We start from the raw sequence: 22,787 nt of genomic DNA on the forward strand, positions 1-22,787 counted from the left end.
CAGATATTTTTATAAAATATTACATTTAGTCTGTTTAATCCATGTGCAGTTATTTTGATAGTACCAAAAACTTTCAGCCAAAGGGAGCATGTGCCACACAACTAACATAACTTTATTTTACTAATTTCAGTGTAAGTTCTCTCCCATTGTGTCTATCATTGTTAATATGTGTTTTGCAAATGTTTTGTCCTTGTTCCATTTCAGAAACCTAGTACAACACCAAATATTGAAACAGATAAATGGAATTCAGCCTCAGTGAACATTTTCCAACTGTTTCTAAAAATGTCTTCTGTGAAAACAACTTTATAATTTAAACCACATAATGGTTTAAATGATAAATTACTGTAATTATGCAGAATGAAACATTTTGATAGTAGTTTGGCTTGGAAGGACACGGGAGTAGAGTGTTCTTCATAGATCCTTACAGTAAATGTGCTTCATCTTAATTTCTTCTAAACCGCACCAGTTGGCTTTTTCTCCTTTTATACTTTCCCACCCCGCTTTGTCATCTTTTTGGCTTCTCTTATGGGAAAACTGACTTAATTGCAGTCTCTAAATCCTTTACTATTACCATTCCTGCCCCAACAAAGCTAGTAATTTGCTTTTTTATACACCCGGTAAATGAAACATGTTGTTTACAGAGATGTATAGCAGCTTTAGCATTAATCTGATAAACATCTTAACCTTTTTAAAATAAGATAGATAGATAGATAGATAGATAGATAGATAGATAGATAGATAGATAGATAGATAGATAGATAGATAGATAGATAGATAGATAGATAGATAGATAGATAGATAGATAGATAGATAGATAGATAGATAGATAGATAGATGCCCCCTACTGTCAATTCATACTGTACAGATAGATAGATAGGTTGCAGGATATGAAAGAAAACAATCTTTTTTTTTTAATCAGCATTTTTCGTGTCTACATATTGGGTCTTTTTCTGTTGATCCCTTCTCTGTTTTTCTTTGAATTCCTTTTGGATTCTCTTGTGGGATCATTTTATTAATCTCTGTTTGGTTACTGATGTCGTTTTCTTTCCCTGAAACCATTCCTGCCCCACCTATTTTAGGAATGGTACTGTCCTAAGGGAGTCCTTCCCTCTAGATCTATGTCTGCGTCTTCACATTTTGGTCTCAGAGCCAAAACTTAAAGAGACTTCTTACTATCATTCTGTACACTGTTTTGCAAGACACATTTCTATATTGGGAATATAGTAAACAATGGGAAGCACTATTAGGTCCAGAGGATTGAGGACAAGCCTACATCAACATCGGAAGAGACGAGATCAGAGTGAGAGCGAGGAAATAAATACGGGATTACTGGAGATGTCACATACATGGACAGGAAATGGTGTCAGGCTCAAAAAAGACAAGATCTGTGTTAACCACTGTCATTGACACACTTATAAACATCTCAATATTTTGATATCTGCTTGTTAATTGGTCGGTTTCCACATCAGCAGGAAAAGAGACATTTAAAAATATATTTATTAACATTTTGGGAAGACTTCTGCCTTAATGGGTTCTGGAGAATTTAGCACATGTGTGAGATGGAAGTATTTACAGGGGAACAACTAAGACCAAAGGATAGTACAAACACACAGATTGAAAAGTGAGTGAGGGATGTAGATACTGTACAGGAGGAGTGAAAGATAGAGAGAGTAAAACTGGGGGATGAGAGAAGGAGGAGCGATAGCAGTAGGAGATATGCCTCAGATTATCAACCGGTGTCAGATGCTCTGGGGACAGATAAAGAGGAGGAGCGTGACACAGAGAGAAAGAGGACGTCTCTTTGAAGCAGGACTGTAAAGATGACTGATGTGAAAAACGCATCATCTGTGGAGTTGCCAGAGGGGAAGTTAATGAAGAAGGTCAGTACATGTAGATGCCAAAATATGCAAACTCCTGTCAATGATGCTCTTAAACATCTCACATGGTTTAACTTCTGAGGTCTGGCTGGTACTAATTAAATTTTTTAAGTTAATGACACAATGCTTAAGGCTCATAATGTTACAAACCAAATGGAGTTTTATGCACTTAAACACAACATCATCACAGACCAAGCCTATATTTGTCAGAAACTAAACCATCAATGATCAACAGCTACATTTTTATTAATTTTGTGAGAGCCAACTTTTCTGAGCTGGTACATCATAAACTTTGCATTGAACGCTTATGATTTGTTCGTACTCTCTTCTCCAGGGTTCAATCAAGAAGAAAATTGAATCATTCAGAAGATGGAGTTCAGCTAGCATCAAGAGACCACCAAAGCCCAAGGCCAAGACTTTGAGTCTGTCCTCCCCAGTGGGAGACCCAGATGACATCTGGCTGGAAGGTGACAAGAGGAAGCTACGCCCTATTGTTGACTCTGTCTTTGGACAGGTAGGTGACTGAACTGGGAGCTATGTAAAGCCAAGATATATAATTAGACTGTCATTTTTACGGTTCTTTGTTTTTTTTAAAGGGTGTGTCTTTCCTTATAAGGCATGGAATGTTACAATATCATATTGCTATATGTATAAATTACATATAGTAGCACCCTTTTTGAATAATGGCTCACAAATATAGTGTTAAAACATTATATATCCATATCTCTTTAACTATTTAGATTATGTTTAGATCTGTTGTGCAGTAGTGAGAGGTGTTTGTTTGCAGTAGTGAGAATTGTGCGCATAACGTTTTTGCAACAGAGTATATTTTAACTGGTGACACATTAGTAAGAACCAGCCTGTATTATTAGAAAAGGATTATTTAAATTTAGATCAGTAGAACACTTGGAGGAAACACAAATTCCTTGAGGGTTGGAAGGGTAATAAATCTGCCAAGGCAAATATGTGGAGGTACCTGCAATAGTGAGCCCTTGTGACTAAGGGAGCTATCGAAAGTGGCTTTAGTGGAACAGAAGAACACACATACCAAAATCTTGTGTTTTTATTTATTTATATTTTTTAAATTAGTTTTGTAGGTGCAAAATATGTTTTTGGTTACTCCAGTGCTTTCAAACACTCAGCTTCAGTTTTGCTGAAACAAACTTGAAATCAGAACTTCGTACTGACTTCACAATCTGACCACCTAGATATTAGGACTTACTGCAAATAGCTTTTGTCTACCGGAACATTTGATTGCTCCACAGCTTTAATTCAGACATAGTGTGAAACAGATGAAAAAGATAAAAATGTACATAAAAAGTGTGTATTTGTTAGTGGCAGCCTTGTGAACTTTTGCAGTCTTTAATAAGTAGTCAGTGTAGTTAGTAGTCTGTCCCATGTATAATTTCTGGCCATGTACTTTTTTCTGTTCTCACTGGTTTGATCCAGATATTTTTGGTGTATTTTAATGTGTTGCAATAGCAAATCTTCCACATAGTTTTTGTCAGTCATGGCTTCCAGTTTCATCCACTTCCTGTTTATGTTTGTGGTGTTGCTGAAGAAAAGACGAAAGCTTGTTATTTCTATTCCCTTAATCATATATATAAAATATTTCTTTTGCCTGTGTAGCTTCTTTTAGACACCAAAACTATTTGGCAGAAACAGCTGGAACCAGTGCATATGGAGCCAGTTTTCCCATGCTTAATAATAATAATAATAATAATAATAATAATAATAATAATAATACACTTCCTGGGAAGGTTTCAAAAAAAACCCATGGATTATAAATACATAATGGAAAGATTAGAGCTGACCTTGTTTAGAGGTGTCCTGACAACAGGTTTGCTTTTTTGTTGTATATGGGAGAAATGTAAAAGCATCACAGGAATTTTTTTTATCTTAAAAAATGAATCCCTGATGATGACTAACTGTACCCTTGTGTACCCTGTACCCTTTTACCTTGGAAGGCAAACACTGCTTTACGGTAGTTCAAGCAATCAAATGTGTTTAAATTTAAACAAAATAACAGTTCTGAGGCACAAATGATAATCCTGCTTTGTGCCTTTCTTTATTAAATCGAAAACCTTTTGGGTTTATTAGTTATTGGGGATGTTGAGTGGTAAATCTGGCATTTTAATTAGAAAAAGAGAATGGCAGAAATAGCTATACCAATTGCAACGCAGTTTTGATCAATGGTCAAAAAAGGTCACCTGGGTTTAGAGTCATACACTAACAATCATTAAATGTTCTTTAAAGCCACCTGAAAAGAAAACTAGGCTGTGTTTTGACATGTTTTTATATTTCCCTTTTTTTTTCTTAGTTTAATCTCCAGTTCTCATTGTTCAGATGAGTCATCCATACACTGAGCAACAGACTGACTGAATAATGAATTACTGGATGTCTGGGTCTGGGATAAAGGCTTGAGAGTGAATGATAGTTGAATGTAATAAAGGAAGAAAGGAGAGACCGATTGCAACATAAAGCAAGATTAGAGCTAGAAGGAAGGAACTAAACTTTGAGCAGACAGATGTAGTTTAGTCCAACATCAGTGCTGAGAATGTCACGTCTGGCGAAGCAGACGGCATGGTGTGCATCGAGCTACACGTATGTGTTCCAGCTATGTGGGGATGCAGGGGGTGTTCATGGTGCTGGGCTTGTTCAAGTGGACAAGAAAATGCTGAACTCAACAGTGACTGGCAAATACAATGTGGACCCAAATGCAGGCACGGTGGCAAGGGCAAATAATAACAAAAAGAGAGCCTTTATTTTGGCGGTGAAAAAATACAAAGAAACAGTAACACGACTGGAGGTACAGAGAAACTAACAAAAAACCGAAACTGGGAAAAGCTAAGAATAACAAATGACCTGAAGATGGAGAGTTAAGGCAAGGAACGAGGCAAGGAAAAGGGCAAGGATACCTCAGTAGGTAGAGTGGTGGCCCCATGATCGGAAGGTCGGGGGTTCGATTCCCCTGAACAGCTACCCTGAGGTACCCCTGAGCAAGGTACTGTCCCTACACACTGCTCCCCGGGTGCCCAATGGCTGCCCACTGCTTCACTGGGTTAAATGCAGAGAGGAATTTCCCCACGCGGATCAATAAAGTATACGTTATTTTCGAAATAAAGAGGCAGACAGATCGACCAGGAACGGAGGGAACGGACGGAGGAAGCAAAGCAGAAAACACTGACATAGGACAAGGACTATCAAAATAAGACAAAAAATCCAGGACGGGCATGGAAATGCAGACCAAGGAGACAGCTGACCGGGAAGACAGATGACTAAACATATAGACAAAACAAAACCTATACTAGAGACATGACACACTAACATGGAAGGCCAGGGAACAAACCTAAGAACCAGGATTCACAAAGACACTGACTGAGGAGATACATTGTGCACATATTCAGGGATTATTTATTTACTTCTGTTTATAAATGCATTTAAATGTTTTAATGTTTTTTTTAACTGTATAAGGTGTACTTAATTACAGAAAAACAGCAAATTATTATAATTATATTGAGAGCTTTATTTGAGTGAGGAATTGAAACAAGTTAATCAACAACTTATTTCATATGTAGGCAAAATCCAAATATCATGCACATGTCACACACACATCCACCACATGAAACCATAGAAAGAAAAAAAATATTTCAATAAATCCTAAAATTTATCCTCTAACTGAAATGTTAGCAGATGCCAGTGATTAGCTGGCCTTCTTTTTAAACTAATATATTCTAGCAAACAAGATTCCACACCTCACTTGCATGAAGGCATAACTAAACAGCAAGGAAACACTGTATAAGAGTACATCCCATTGTTTACCCAGTATGTGTGAATAGCCGTTTTATAGGGTCTAATTTACACCACTCCACACGTTTCTGGTAACTTAGTATTCAGTGGCTTTGAAAAATATTGTATTATCTCACTTCTGAATGATCAAACACATTTGCTATATTTGAAAGATGAAATGAGCTACAGCTGCAGTTTTACGTCATAATATCACAAAACAGTAAAAAAAAAAATACACCTTTATTTCTGATATATATTAAAAAACATAGACTCAGTTTTCCATACTGGTCAACATTTTTAACAAAGCAACGAGGACATTGGTATAATAACCAGCACAGCTTTAGTAAACTGCTTTATAAGTGGGTTAACTGTTGTTCTATTTCCACTGGGGCAAAGCAGCAACAGTTGTTCCCTGTTCAAAAAACAAAAACAATCAAACACATATTCCGACATTACTGAGACTTTCTGTCCCTTATTTTTGTTTGTAAGAGAAGTCTTTGATTTAATTTAACAGGAAAGCCACATTTAACTTTTAGGTCACATGAAAATGCAGAAATAATATCTGGACAGGTGCAAAAGGCATTATCCTCCTTTTGGGAGTGGGTAAGTGGGCGAGAATGAGAGCAGAGAATGTGGGACAATCCAGACAGCCATATGTGGTCGCAGCCTGTAAAATGATGTCAGGTTAAATGGGAATCCTTCACTGACTACACCAGCATGTTATATTCCTCCCGTCAGCACAGTGCTGCTGGAATTTTGGACTGAGTTCAGGTTTGATTAGCATGTCTATCAACCTTTCAAACAGAAAGCATGAGATTTTGATGAATGTGTGCTTACGCATCAGTAAGCACGGGGCCAATTCACCATACATTCCATAAAAGATCCAAGCTCATGTGGTGATCATCATTTAGTTATTCCTGGTAACATTGATCCAGCATATTTAATTCTTCAAAGCCACAAAAGGCAAGCCAGAGTCAGTTACCAAAAAAATCTGATCACAGGCTAGTGGAGACATGTACTGAAGCTGTTAATAATAGCAAAAAGAAGAAGAAGAAAAAAGAAAAAAAAAAGAAAAAAGTTCTGTTACAACTCTTACATGACATAATCTTAGTATAAAGTATGTCATGAAAATCAAGGTGAACAACAAAAAAAACAAAACAAAAAAAACAAAAGTGGGTAGCAATAAAAAAACACAGCCAACGTATGTTGTTTTCAGTTGTAGCAACCTGCAGCAATCTCTCTGTTTTACTGTTACTGTTTTTTGCTCCCAGTTCAATTCAATTCAATTTTATTTATATAGTGCCAGATCCCAACAACACTTGCCTAAGGATGACTTCATATTGTAAGGTAAAGAATAATACAATAATGTACCAAAATGCATAAAATAACCCAGTACTCAGATGACCCCTATAATCAAGCACTTGGTGACAGTTGGAAGGAAAAACTCCCTTTTAACAGGAACAAACCTCCTGCGGAACAAGGCTTAGGGAGTGGCAGCCATCTGCTACAACTGTCTCATTAGTGTGTGGAAAAAATGGAGAGAGGACCCAAATGCACGACTCATGGATTTATTATAGAGACAGGAGAACTGAACACTGAACTGGGAACACACACAAGGAGTTGTACTATTTAACAACAAGACAAGAAACTGAGAGAAACAGAGGGCTAGACTGGATAACAGCTGGGATAAATCTAACTAATGAAACAGAGGACATAGAAATAAAAAAAAATGCTGCACACAGACAGATGATTAACACAATAAAACAGGTAAAAGGCATGGAAACTGACAAAGGATCCAGAACTGAAAACACTGGGTCAACAACCCAGGCACTCTGACAACAACCAAAGAAATTATTAGGTCATAAATGTCATTAAAATTCTCTCTCCTTTCAAAGTAAATAAGAATAAAACGCTACTATTATTGCACCACTTGGTGGAATTTGCCCTCTAAGACACAGGCAGCATACATCAGGTAAAATGAGTTAATTATGATATTTGTGTCATATCACAGGTCACACTGTGGTTTCAGTTGTATTCTTATCACACTTTTACCTCGCCATGTGTTTTGCTAATATAAGACATATTAGATAGTATTATTCTATCCTGACTGAATCAGTAATAAGAGAGTATACTCTAAAGAAACATGATGATCATGCACTAGTCTCTCCACTTGAATTGTTCTTAGTTTTATCAGTGCACAAGTCGCAACCACTTCCTCCCACAAACATTTTTTTCTGTCATTTAATCTTGTTTAAACAGACAAGACTCAGAGACGGTGTAACTTTATGCTCAAGTTGCTGTGATAACCGATCCAAAATCTGGTCTGAAGAACTGACATATTCAGGAAATCGTCTACAGACCGATCTGGCTAAAATGACAAATCACTGTCAGAGGTCAGACCCATGGAGCCACATGTGTCTCGTTCTACTTTTTTTTCTCCACTATGTTCCCAAGCTAGTGTCTGCTAGTCGCAGTGTATGCTTTATAGTCAGTTACTGGGTTTGTGACTGACTTTTAGTGGTAAGCAGGAAGTCTAGAGTGAATTATGAGTAAAAATGTGGCTTGTAAAACCAATAAAATAAGATGGAGACAAAAAAGGCTCACAAATTGCTGCAGCCACACTTACATTAAAGTACATTGATGCAGTTAAGTTGACTTCATAAGTATTATTTTATACCTAGAGAACACAGTTTGGATTCCTCACTGCATAATGGTATTTGTCTCTATAATTACGCTTTGAAATGTAATAGAATGGGAAGTGCTAATACTCAAAACGGAGGGTGAGTTCTTCTAGTTTAGTCATTGTCTCCATTGTTGTGTTAGATATATATTTTCACGCATTAATATGTTTGCGGTGAGCTATGTTTGTGTTACAGCTCAGTCTTATCTCTGTTCAACAGGGTTAAGCTCAATTTAGCTTAACTTCAGCCACAACTCAAGAGATTATCGCACATTGAAGGTCAAAGGTATGAAAAGAAACAGAAATAGAAATAGATGAATAGAAAAACCCAATGAAGGAAGGAACTCTTAATGTTTCCATTAAAGATTGGGACATCAAACATGCTTAGTGTACTATACATATTCCCAGTCTTTAATTCAGTGAGAAACTTGTAAGAAGTGCAGAATGCTAGAATGGGTTGATGACACCGATGTTGTTCAGGCTGCAGCTGATTTATATAAGAAAGACTTCAAAACCGCTTTAGCAATTTTTCTTTAGCTTTTTATTTGTTTGTTTGTTTGTTTTGTGATAAACTTGTGTGTCTGCACATTTTAAATTGGAAAGCACCCTTTTGTGCTCATCTGACCTTACTATGAGATCATTTTTTTGTTTGTGTGTCATTGTGCAAAAAGTGAGCATGCAAATACGCATAGACATCCCCCATCTCAAATGGCAAAATGTTTGACCTGACCCACCCTAAAGCTGTTTGCATAGCATGCAAAATCCTGGGTTTTGGAATCTGTCCATCATGTTGTTTACAGCCCCAGCACTGGATTTTCAGTTGGCCTGTCTTCCATCCTTGTCTTTCAGGCATCTGGTATGCTTGCAGTTGTCGAGGGATGGCACATGAATTCTCACCCAGCTGCTTTGTTTGGGGTTTTGTGGCTGAAAGGCTTTGTGCTCACACCAAGCTGCTGATGAAGGCATGGTGGAAGCACTTCTTTTTTTGTTGTTGTTTGGAGAGCAAAAGAACCTCTGTTCTGTATTCTGGGTGCTTTTCAAGAGATGCACATCAACATTAATACAAGATCCCTATTTAATACCACTTGAACTCATTGGTCCAGTTCATCTAAAGTAATCTGTGCATGACTACCTAAGAGGCAGCACAAGCACAAAGCTTCAAAGAAATAGCAGGAAAATCTCAATTTCACCAATTTTTTTGGCATGCCAACAAACAAGCAGCATTTCTGCCTTGTGGCCTTCATCAGAGCATGAAACAAAACTGAAGGTTGTAACATTTACAGCAATCTGACATTGTTTCTGATCTCATGTGACGACATTCATACATTTTAAAACAGAGTAGAGTGAATCCAGCCGGGGTTAAAGTTTTCTATACTATTACATTTCATATATACTTGTTCAGAGAAATTATTCTGAGCTAAAATCATTATTCAGCCCAGCAGGTGTCATTGTGTTTAGTAATGAGATCCAACATCTATTTATTTGATAAAATTCCCTGGCAGAAATAGCAGAAAGAATTACATGTTCAAGTCCAGTGAACAGCAGGAGGAGCAGCAGGAGAGCCATGATTGGCTTCATAGTTGTGTTTGGCTAAGACAGACTCTATGTGCCGAGTTCTGTTACTCTTGTTTGAATATTCCACTTAGCATCTAAAGTGTTGTTACACTCACTGCATTTTCCACATCTGACGTTTCCTTTTGTGTATGTTTTGGTCTGATATGCTGAAAAGCGTGTTTACAATTATCTCTGATTGTTCAAGCACTTCAAAATCACAGCGATTCCACTTAGTCATCACTCAGATTTTAAGATGTGTCAGTATTAGTATTGTCTCTGAGTTTCTTGTGACAGTGGTTAAATTCAGTGGTGAAAATTATTCTTTCCAGTTGATATTTTAGGTGTAAGCAGTTCAGATTTTAAAGCATTATTGTAGGCAGTGCTGATTATTGAGGGATGATATATTATTTCATTAAATCTCGATTTCATCTGATTGCCATGCTTTAGAATTATTGGGAGGTAGACTACAGGAATCACTTTGTATTTTTGTATTTTGTATGATTTTTCAAGCAATTTAGTGCATCTTTGTCTCTTTAAAGAAATGAGGTGTTGATGCTATAATATCTTTTAGAAAAAACTTCAGTAGAGGTTCAGTAATAGATTTTATACCAGAGACAATAGTTCTTGATTAGGAATTGTACTATTGCACTTTGGGTGTATTGCACTGAGAGGAATTCAATCTCTTGTGTAGCTCGTGAGAGCTACGCTAGCATGCATGAAGAGACTTTTAATTTAACTTTTGATTTCATTCACTGGATTATTTTTTAGCTCTTTATAGCGCTCTCTATGCTCACTATCCCACTGCTTCTTTTTGTTACAGTGTAGCTTTTTTTTCTTTTACTAATATGATGGATTTGGGTCCTCCATAGTTAGGGATGACACTGGCATCTAGTGGTAGTGCATATGTATTACCGTTAAGCGTGTGTTAATCCCACTATTTTCAACAACCTAGCTTTGCTGCACTCTGCTGGCAATACTGAGGCAATGCAGAGTGTTGCCTAGGAATACATTTTACATATTAGGCATATTAAAAATTGCTGAAACTATGTCTTGTAAAAAAATGTTTTACAAACTGCTTTATAACAAGTAACTGTGGAGTAATTTGTGAACCCAGAAGAGATTACCAGCATCAAAAACATGGGTTTTTGAGAAAAAGATAACTAGGTTAAACTCAGGAAACAGATGGAAGAAAATGGGTGGTCTAATGACCAGATACATGGGAAAGTAGATAGACACAAAAAATGTGTTGGTTCTCCTGAACTGACCACAGAGGATTAAGGCTGCAAGCGATGAGCCTTCGTCAAACTGCGTAAATCCCTGGCACACATATAACACCCAATACACATGTATATAACAAATGCAGTATATATAACAACAGTGCTTCACATCTGGGATTCAGTTTCAACAAAGACAAGTAGATGAATTGGACTGGACAAAATAATCAAACAATGATCCTAAGAAAACAAGTACCAGTATTTTTATTTCTAGAGAGAAAGGAATAAGCTTTGATGGTTTTAAGGATGGAAAGAATGTAACAGATGGTGGGCAATTGTAAGGGAAACAATTCAAAAGCTGTGGTGAAGAGAATCATCTTTAAAAGCACAGATATAACAAGAGAGTTTCTTACAAACATTCCTCATACCAAAAAAAAAAAAAAAAAACCCCTTTCAATTGTGCCACAAGTCTGAAGCGAGACTCCATCAAGATTAATAACACTGGCCCCTTCTTTGGTGCCATCTGGTGGCTTTAGAGAACTTTATTTATATAACTTCTACTTAATCAGGGTTGAGATCAAAGTCAAGAATATAACCAGACAAGCAGCAAAGTCACAGACACCAATGAGCAGATGTGAAAGTTAAAAGTTTGCTTGTAATACATAAAAATGTGCAAACTAGTAGAAGGCAGGTGATGGTGAGGACTTACATTCAGAGACAGATGCTGCAGGTGAGCATCTGCACCACGTCAATGCTCCCACCGCTTCATGAGCAACACAGTTATGATTATCATTATAATCAGCAATTTCATAAAGCTATAATTATTTTTAGTAGCACTAGTAGTAGTTGTTGTGGTAGTGTCTATACTAAGTCAGAAGTTTACATCATACAGTTACACTCACAAATTACTCACAATTTGGTTTTATTATACACCCCTGCAATTTTACTTTCTAAAATGTTTTCGCATGCACTGTTATATGCCTCTCTTTTCACTTTTCTCTTTCCCAGCGTGTCTCCATATGTTTTAATTTTTTTAATCGCCTTTTTTTTTTTGTCTCACAGTGACTAGTTGTGTAAAATAAATATTCCACTTCTATTTCTTCTACTTGCAGCCCCATGCTCTCGTAGCCTGTCAGCATAGTTCTTTCCTTCTAATCTGAACTGCTGGGGATTAAACAGACAGCCAACTCTTCATCCATAATTCTACCACCCCCTCCCTCCCTCTCTCTCTATCTCTCTCTCTTTCTGACTTAGAGACATACACACACACACAAAGCTTTGCCAGACTAGTCATTTGGAAACCATAAGCACGATGTTTGTTTGAGAGAGAGGGGTAGGTGGGTGGGATGGATTAGATTAAGTTGGTCCAAATTCAAGGGATCACTTGTAGCAAGAGGGGGTTACAGATAAAGGGAAAAACAGAGCGCATGCCCATGTCTGTGTGTGAGAGAGAGAGAGACAGAGAGGGATAGAAAGGGAGAGAGAAAATGGTCGAGTCATGCAATCAGAGCCAGAGTCTGGCGCAGCGGGTTGTTTCAGCCCAGATATGACCCAACTCTCCCACCCCAACCCGTCAATCTCCATCACCCTGCCCCGATTCCATAATATCACCGTAAACATCTCAAATCTCATCATGGCAGCCGCCAACAACCCATAGGAGTTTAGGACTGAATGTGGCATCATATACACACCACTGGACCAATAGGATCTGGGACCGAAGCACATGCACTGAGAGGAGTCGCTTTTTGTAGTAGAGGTGCAAGTGGAAACATTTGCCCTCCTCCTTCCTGGGCGATAAAAGGCGTTGCCACCTAGGATGCATTGGATCTAGTATGGATTTTGGAGTTTCATGTGACGTTTGAACAGAGAAGGGTGAGAAAGAGGAAAAGAGGAGGATAAACTTTGGAGAAGTGTGAGGACCAGCAAGGAGGGAAGGGAGGGGGGAAGACAGGAAGAAGAGGGCAGGGTGATGGGAAACACCAACCAGACTTCTAAAAAGAACAGTAAAAAGAAGAAGGTAAGGAAACATTTTGTTGCTCTTGGATAACTAAAACTAGGATTTCATAGCAATTTCCTATTTCATCTCTACTTGACACAAGAGACGTTTCAAATTTGCTTTTATTTGCAATATACAAAATAAATAAATCTATTGAAAATGTCTGTAACAGTACAAAAAATGGCAAATTTGCCAAAATTTAGGTAATAGCTTTATGTGTTTTATAATCCGATTGGTTCCTCTTCTCTAAGGTAATGTCACCCATAGAACAAAGTGGTGCCCCATTGGCTGCTGCCATGCTGGGGGAACTGGGTGGTGCAGGGGAGATGGACACAGAGGATGAGGAGGAAGGAGGGAACGAGCGTGAGTTTGATGAACCCCTGTGCGCTCTGGTTAAGAACTGCAACATGCTGCACAACATAGTGGGGCCTGCATGTATCTTCCTCAGACAGGGCTTCGCCCAAAGTCAGCTTGTATGTATTTACCCACACTACAAACACACCACACAAACATACAGAACTGCCAGAATTGTCATTGCCAAAATCTCCCATAAATCCTTTCATCCATCCATTTCCAAAGTGCCATCCAAAGGAAGGTTTAGGTGAAGCTGAGGTCATCGTCACGGCTCCTCTGCCCTTCATCTCCACCAATCACGAAATCAAACTGTGACTGCATCCACCTACCCTATATTCACTAACATTCAATCATATCTATAGAAATGTTTTAAAATGTTATGAGGGCCTCTTACTTACAAACTTATATGTATTCTACTATTTTGAGTAAAGTTATTGTATACTGAAATAACTTTTTACACAAATAGCCAAACTAAATTGTAAAACATGTGAAAAAGGACATGTTTTGGTCATTCTCATGTCAGTTGAGCTTAGTGAGATAGACATCTAAACATCAAAGGCTGTGACTACCCATGAAAAAAAAACACTCCATACTATAATTAAAAAATAATAATCACTTAACCTCCAACTAAAACTAACGAAAACCAAAAACCAAAAATCAGCAAATAATTTAAATGAAATAAGAAATAAAAACTGTTGAAACATATAAAACTACGTTTTTTCACAGTTATAAAAGACGGATAATGATAACGAGACCCGATACGTGACACAAAAATTTGTCCTGATTCAGATACCTTTATAGTCTTGGAGTCTTCTATGCGCACCTCTTATTACAAATTAATGTCATACATGGGGAAAGCGGAAATGACACAGACAAGGAACTAGTTTAAAAGCGCTCCTAGGACAGTGGTATATGATCAGAGGTGATACTGGATGCCTGTAAAGTGAAAATGGGCAAGAAGTGTATGATAAAAGTATGAAAAAAGAGTATTCAGAATGTGATTATGTAAATACTATTTTCTTTGCTGTATTGGTCGTAAGGTGAATGCGAGTTTCTGTGAGAATGTTAAAATCTGTCTCTATGTGTTAGCCATATAACAGACCGCGGTGTACCCCTCCTCTCACCCTAAAAAATCTTTTTGGGTGTGTGATTTGAAATAGTCTATTGATATATTTAATTACAGCCTTGCAGAGTCGGTGTCTCGTTTATCAACCAATTGACAACCGCAGTTTAAATTTGCAGTTTACATTAGCATGTCTTTCACAGCAAGCAGTATATGATAACAGCTGAACAAATGGCTATGTCTAATGTGAAAGTGGTCCCTTACAGTTCCACACTCAGTCTCTGCAGTTCGCTTAAGATTTATAAGACGTTTTAGCTGATTGCTTTGCTTTTATGACACGCAAGTTGCACCAGCTGCAGTGGACAGCTGTTTCCAGAGGAAATACACTGATAAACCTTCTGTACACCACTTTCACAGCACCAACAAGGAACTGCTTTATGAATATAGTGAGGCGTTTAGCAGCTAAAGAGCTAGGTAATTTTCCTCAGGAGTTTGGACTATGTCTTGATTCAGCCTCACTCATTTCATATGCCACATTTTCAGCAACAACAGGCAACCATCAAGTGTGTGTAGTGGAGCATTCAGCAGACAAACAGCTTGATTCAGTCAGACACCAAAAAACAAGGTAAAAGAAGAGTGAACATTAGTCTTTCAGAAACATTACTCCATACTGTGTGATAAAAAATGTTGCTTCGAATCTGCCGAATGTGTAAACAGGCAAATAATTTTGATAAATTTTGATATTTTTGAAAATCTTGTGTTAATACAGGCAAACCTATTTTCCAGCCAACTTCAGCTAATCTTAAATTAATCAAATCAGAATATTGTCATTTTGAGTAAAGACTACGTAAAAGATAGACTAGTCTAAAAAGGGAAGCCAATGTGTTAGTGTCTTAAACCTGCATTCTTTCTAATGGTGAGCAGCACAGAGTAAGTTTGTTAATACTGAAGTCCATTACAGTCACTGTGTTACACACTTGATCTGTGACCTCTTAAACGCTTTCTGTAGTTCATTTTCTCAATTGCACAACTACAATTGCAACATAATGTTCATTTTATACATTTTAGTCCTAATTAAGATATAATACACAAATAAGCAGGGTGTGTTTTAGGGCAGGCCTACCTTGGGGTTGACAAATCACTAACATAAGAGTGTACAGTGTCTGTGTTTCCATAATCAGATCAAGGTTGTTCATCATCTCTGGGTTCAAAAATCCAAAATGCAACTTCACAAAACATGACTTCATATTTTGTCTTAATTTTTATTTACATTCTTTTTGAGCAGTATTAGCAATGCTATCTGTAAGTTTAACTACCATCATAGTTATATTTCAAAGTGGCCAGGTCAATTCTCTTGCATATGAATGAATGAATGAATAAATAAATAAATATGAACTCTCGTTATTAACTTTAGATGGGGACTGTGTTGACACTGATAAAACTGAGTTCTATAACATGTGCTTAATCTTGTAAACGGGTTTATTTCAACCCAAACCATAATTTTAGGTATTTTTTGTTTGTTTTTTTGGCTAAACCTTAGCAAACGAGGACTGAAAGCAAAACTTGTCTCACATAAGATTTAAACCTAAATCTCGTGGCATTTTCATCCTATTGTGTCGTGCTACATGCCTTCCTTCATAAACTTTTATTGTTGCTCAGTTTCTGCTGTCTTCTAAAGTCACGATTTAGCAGTAGTAACTGTTGTAGATTGGTAATGGGTCACAAAAAAACAAAGGTAGGAGAAAACCGTTGTTTGCCTTTGTCCGTGGATAAATCTGTCACAAATTTTAGCAAAAGGTACGACAAAAAAAAAAGAAAAAAAAAAAGTGGTACACGTTTTTCTGTTCAGCCTGTGCAGGTGTGTTAATGTTCGTTTAATCAAAAGCCAGCTGGACTGCAGATGCAGATGAGAAAAAAAAATTGCTGGCAGATAGAGAAATGAAAAACCGATAAGCCTTCATGATTTGTAATACAATTTACCGCTGTAATCTCCCTGCCACTGTTCGCTCTCCTGCATCCTCTAATCCAGGGCTGTATTATTCCTGCTGATGATGTCACAATCTCGAAGAACACATCACGTACAAATTTATCCTGGTGTCACCTTGCATTCCTTTAGCCAATTCAAATGGTGTTTTATGTTGAATCAGAATCAGAATTAGAATATTTTATTAATCACTAAAGAAATTATGTATGTGTTTGTTACCGCATTAATTTTTAGTTTAAGTCATAACTCACTCTTATTTCTATGATTTCATTTTCACTTTATTTCTTAAAGTGGCAATTCAATATTTCACCAGTTTACTCAGCATATGATGTAATTCATTTTTCTTTCTTTCTTATAACTTTGTTACGTGCTGCATGTTTGGAAGGTAGATCTTTTAGGTGGCATGCCATTATGAATCTGCTGTTAGTACATTGTATTTCAAAAGCTTGTTGTGGAGCATATGCACAGCAGACTTTCTCCAACAGAAGGGGCAGAATGAGACTGGACATGAGTGCTGCTGTGTAGCAGCAGTTTTCAACTAAAAAGGCTATTAGGGTCAGTCAGATCAAAAACCAAATAATCCTCTAATAGAATCTCTGCTTGAGCAGATGAACATAGAACAAAAAAAATGTTTCACAGGATTGAGAGGAGTGGAGGAGTAAAAGCGCAAGAAGCAAAAATGTTTCCAGCATTTTTTGTGACTGAAATAGAGCAGATTCAAAGTATAACTTGTCTGACTATTCATTTCTCTTTATGTATGCCCTTTCTTCTATCCATACCACCGCAGGACAGAGATCTACGACCAGAAGAGATGGAAGGTACAGATTCTTAATCCAAATCCTCACCTTGTCTCTCAGTCCGTTCCTTCCACTCTCTTCTTTTTCAACTACCTTCCTTTCAAACCTTCTGTTTAACTGTGAACATTTTTTTAATTTCCCTGTCTTGCATTGAAATGTGTAAGAACAAAGTGAAGGATTGTCTTTCACAAGGAGGAATAATCCTTCACAATTTAACTTCAACTCATACATCGCTTCTATTCCTCAGGTCTGGCTCACAATTTAACAGCGTACATGCACATGAAAATGTCATTTCTATTTTGAATATAGATTCTATGACTTTGGTTTAGTGTAGTAGAAACTTGATATATATATATATATTTTTTTTTAATTTAAGAAGAAAAAAAAACACCCAACACCCACCTTTTTCAATTTGCACAATACAAAAATGTGCTGAAAAAAAAAAGCAACAACAACCCAAAAACAGCTCGATGCTTTGTTAAAATGAGCAAAGTAGGTTATAACTAAATATAACTGTGATATTTGTACATCTCCATATGCAAATATCACAGTTTGCAACAAATTGCTGTACTTGTGTCTTATTTTCTAAATTGATTTCAGTTTGTACTCTCTTCTTCTGCACTGATTTAATGGTGACAGGGGAATCTGTGTCACCATCTGTTCAGGTTCAGGTTAATTTTATTTGGATAAGTTTGGATTTGGACTGCAATCATCCATGTCACACTATTCACAAACAACAGGCAGCAGAGTGCAAAGTACTCAGTGTTATAATGTTGTAAGAAGATTGAAGAAGAAAGAAAAAAGAAAGGCTCCATGCAAATAATGAGATGAAAGTTTAAAAGCTCATTCAAAACATTAATGCCTCATAAGAAAATGATGCAAAAATAAAAAATTTGCAAATGAAATAGAAAGTCCCAGGTGCAATTTAAAAATATAATGTTTCACAATCTTTGCAGCTTCAGTTTCTGTTTTTTTCATTGATATAATGATGAACAACCATAAGTATTTCACAAGTTTTAAAGAATTTTATTGGGGGCAAAAATATCATATTTATGCAAAACAAATATTGAATATTTACAGTGCACAGTGTTACTGCCAACAAACTGTGATCAGCTTCAAGCACTGATAAGACAGAAATCAGTCATTTGGTCCAAAGATTGTATCCAGCATGTCACAGAAAACAGAAGTCTGTGAAACATTATTGAAAAATTATTTTTTTACTATGTCATACTAACAACGAGTCAAAAAATAATTCAAATAAAAACTAAAGCAAGTGGAAGTATTAAAAAAAGCACTTTCAGACAGATACCCCATCCTCATCTCAATGTACACTCACTGATCCAGGGCAGCTGAGACTGAAACTGTGTCTTGTTTTCTCAAGAAAGCAAATGTACTCTGTCATACTTTTGCCCAACGGCAAATATTTCACATAATCTGTATTGATGTGTTCTACTTGCAGAGTTGCGTGAGGCCTTCAGAGAATTTGACAAAGATAAGGACGGCTTCATCAGCTGTAAGGACCTGGGCGAGTGTATGAGGACTATGGGATACATGCCAACAGAGATGGAACTTATCGAACTCAGCCAGCAAATCTGTGAGTCCTGAACACAGACAGATAATTCTGTAATTCCCTAAAATCTTTCACTCGGAATACCAGTGAAGGAGCACCAGGATAAAGCAGAACTGCAAAGCAGTTGATGTCCAAAATATCTGTTTGTCCTTTCTTCACCTGTAAATCTGTTAACTCTGATGAACTGCCAAAATGTTCTCCTTACATTAACTAGCAATGATTTAATTAATTTCTTTACAAATAACATTTAACTATTGGAGAAATAATGCTGTCAAGTAGTTAAATGAGCTTTTGAAAAGGTTTCTTTGAAAAGTTACAGTCAGGATTTAGAGTGCATCATAGCACAGAAATAGTGTAGTGAATTATATGAATGATGAATCATCTTCTTAGGAACTGTACTGCAGTGGTTTGAATCACTGCAGTATAGTTTGTGCATGTAAATGGTGAGTCTTCCTCACATGCAAATGTTAATCACAGTTCCACGGGGTTCTGTGCTGGGACCATAACTTTTTACATTATAGATGCTTCCCTTACAGTATTATTATAAAACACTCCATTTTCATTCCTATGCAGATGATACCCAGTTTTAATTAACCATAAAGCCAGATGATACAAATAAACTAGTTAAATTATAGACATATCTTAAACAGATAAATGCCTGGATAACCTTTAATTTCCTATGTTTAAATTCAGACAAAACTGAGGTAATTGTACCATCTATACATACATACATCTTCTTGTGCTTACCCAATTTAGGGTTGCAGACCTGGTCCTAAAACTCTTAGAAACATGGTGGCATTACCTTGGCCTCCGGCAACACTACAATGAATCTCAAGACACATTCTTCAATGTGCACATTAACCACATATATAGCACTGCTATTATTCATTTGTACAACATTGTTAAAATTAGAAACATCCTCTGTCTCAGTGTGATGCTGAAAAGCTACTTCATGCATCTGTTTCTTCTAGGCTGGACTTCTGTAATTCATTATTGTTAGGTGACTCTAAAACCTACCTGAGTCAATCAACATTCAGTTGATCCAGAATGCTGCAGCAAGAGTACTAACTGGGACTAGAAAGTGAGACCATATTTCTTCATTGCCTTCCTGTTAAATTCAAAATGGAATTTAAAATTCTTCTTTACATATAATCACATATACATCTTAAATAATAAGGCATCATCATATTTTAAAGACCTTATAGTGCTGTATTATCCTAACAGAGCACTTTTCTCTCAGACTGCAGGCCTTCAACACTCCAGGTCAAAGCCCTGCAACAATAATGATATGTGTACTTAGAAACCTGACTGGTTAAAAAAATTGGCGTGAACAGGAAAACAAACAATGGCGGAGTTCTTCACAAACAGGAAGAAAAGAACATGCATGAACAACACAGCTAATGGCTGCAGTGGACAGTTTTCATTGGATATTTTCACATCACTACAAATATGCTCTTATTATGACTTCTGTCTATAACATATTGACGTGGGTCTGCTAAGCTCTGTCTTACATGCATGCACAATTAATTCAGTACCACTGGATCTTCAGTAAATAATCCAATTTGTTATTTACTTGTATATACTATGCATGCATATTTATCTTTCTTCTAGGTGGTGGCAGAGTGGATTTTGAGGATTTTGTGGAACTGATGGGCCCCAAAATGCTTGCAGAGACTGCAGACATGATTGGGGTTAAAGAGTTACGGGACGCCTTCAAAGAGGTCTGCAATTTTATTTTAGCAAAACAGAAAACCATATCAAGGCCTAAACTAGGGTTTAGAAATGAATGCGGTCCAGAGTTTTTTCTCCTAATGTATGCTATTTAAGGTGCAACAAATGGCTGAGGTCCATACCTCAGTCATGCTTAAGCTGGGCATACACTGTGCGATTTTTTTCAGTCGCGTTATTCAGCTCCTGCTCAAACTGTACGATTGAATCACAGGGGTTAGAAGTTCGTAGGCCACGATGCAGGGTCTCACAATACTATACGACCCGATGCTCTGATACGACCTGAGTGCTCACACTGTGCGTCCATAACATGAAGCTTATAACACAAAATCTGTCTCTCGCTCTCCCTCTCTGTCTTTAACTGACACAGACACACACACCATCACCATCGACTTTGTTAAATTGCTAATGTAAACATTGACCAGGCGGCTGCAAATGAGCAGCAATGTCCATCCAACTCTTTTCACGGTTGGTCCGGTCGTAATAATTTTGTGAGGCCACATCGAAAAGGCTAGGCTGAGCTTGCCAAAGTTCTACACGCTGCACTGCCATGCTACTCCGTTTCTGTTTGCGCATGCGCAGTGTGAGAGGCTGAGCTGACACCCTCACAAGGGCCGACAGGATTTCAAACAGGTTTGATTTTCTCGCGACCATACGATTGATGATCGGGAGCTGGTTGTGAAGTGTTAATCGCTTCTCGTTACCCCATGTATACTACACGATGCACGACACGCGATTAAGGTGAAATTCGGGCTGAACCCCAAAACGGTCGGACGACTGAAAAATCTGCTCAAAATGGGCCAAAAAATTGCACAGTGTATGCACAGCTTACCCTGAGTAGGCCTTTCCTCAAACTGACACTCCAAAATGTTTTGTTTTATTTTTTTTAAATGCTTATTTTCCTTTTATAATCCTTCCATTCTGCTTTCTAGTTTGACTCTGATGGCGATGGTCAGATTAGCCTTGGAGAGCTGAGGGAAGCCATGAAGAAGCTAATGGGTGAGCAGCTTAACCACCGCGAGATTGATGAGATCCTGCGAGATGTTGACCTCAATGGGGATGGACAGGTGGACTTTGAAGGTGATACAATTTATCCTTTAGTTAAGATCGGTGTTGGTGGTGGTGGTGGTGGTGTGGGTGGCGGGGCGGGCGAGGGGGGACTTCTAAAGATGGTAGTGCCCTTTTGCCCTTTTCCTAACAAACAATAAAATATATTTCTCTCTTTCCACAGAGTTTGTGAGAATGATGTCTCGTTGATTCTTCAGTAAACCTCACACTACTGCACTAAACACAACACTGGCAAGACTATGGACTGTTAATGTTTTTCTCACATGTACAAAGACCTCTTGGTGTTTTTTCAGTTACGTGCAAAACCTCTGGCTTATAAAAATCCCTTAAATGTGTTACTGTTGTATAAATCTAATATGTTTTATGTGTGTAATCAGAGATGACAGAGTGATATTTCAGCTGGAATAGACCAAACCTATGGTGTCTTTAAAAGTTTATATTCATATGAATTTGAAGAAGAATTGCATGTAAAAGCCTGAAAAAATAAGATCCTGTTTGCACTGACTAGATACTGTGAAACTTCAATTATAAGACGTATTTTCTGTTTCTTTATTGTATTTGTAATTTGGGTGAATTGGTCATTAACTATGCAGTTTAGTATCTACAAGTTTGTTGAAACATTAATATGAATGTAAAAATTAGTTTTCTGAATTTCAGTATTTTAATGCCACTTATAGAATCTTCATCTTAAACTTGAATGTGTTAACTGTGAAATATCTAATACACATAGAAAACATGAATATGAATATGAGTTACATATTTATTATACAGAGTAGCATCTGAAACAATATTTTTAATATCTTTTTGATACCTGTTTCAGAACAATTACTAGTGATTTGTGTCTACCACACAGTAAATATCAGTTTCATATCCTTGCACCATTTTTCCTCTTGGTGAAATTTAACTGACAACCTGCCTCATAGTACATGGTTATTTTATGTAAGCATACACAGTATGCATATATACCTCTTTGATGTTTCATTTGTACAGCGTTTAATGACTCAGAAAACACATTGTAAATAACAAAAATGAGTGAACAATATTGAAAATAAATACTTTTTTGTGGTCAGATAACTTATGGCCGTATACTAAGTCCATATCAGTTTCATGTAT

General features: G+C 37.1%; 1 protein-coding gene across 2 annotated transcripts; it reads left to right on the forward strand.

The window, feature by feature from the left end:
• The first annotated feature begins 1,733 nt into the window (after positions 1-1,733).
• cabp2a (calcium binding protein 2a) lies at positions 1,734-22,771 on the forward strand. Of its 2 annotated transcripts, none has more exons than XM_063476886.1 (7): positions 1,734-1,880; positions 2,212-2,391; positions 17,299-17,329; positions 18,768-18,902; positions 20,490-20,599; positions 21,539-21,686; positions 21,838-22,771. In XM_063476886.1, the coding sequence occupies exons 1-7, from the start codon at positions 1,821-1,823 to the stop codon at positions 21,861-21,863; spliced, it is 690 nt and encodes a 229-aa protein (XP_063332956.1). In that variant the 5' UTR covers positions 1,734-1,820; the 3' UTR covers positions 21,864-22,771. The 2 variants fall into 2 exon arrangements, with proteins under 2 accessions (XP_063332956.1, XP_063332955.1); XM_063476885.1 differs by lacking the exons at positions 1,734-1,880; positions 2,212-2,391 and adding exons at positions 12,593-13,131; positions 13,362-13,583.
• Positions 22,772-22,787: the final 16 nt, after the last annotated feature.

Source organism: Pelmatolapia mariae, linkage group LG6 (genome assembly GCF_036321145.2).
Source record: "Pelmatolapia mariae isolate MD_Pm_ZW linkage group LG6, Pm_UMD_F_2, whole genome shotgun sequence".
Taxonomy (NCBI): domain Eukaryota; kingdom Metazoa; phylum Chordata; class Actinopteri; order Cichliformes; family Cichlidae; genus Pelmatolapia; species Pelmatolapia mariae.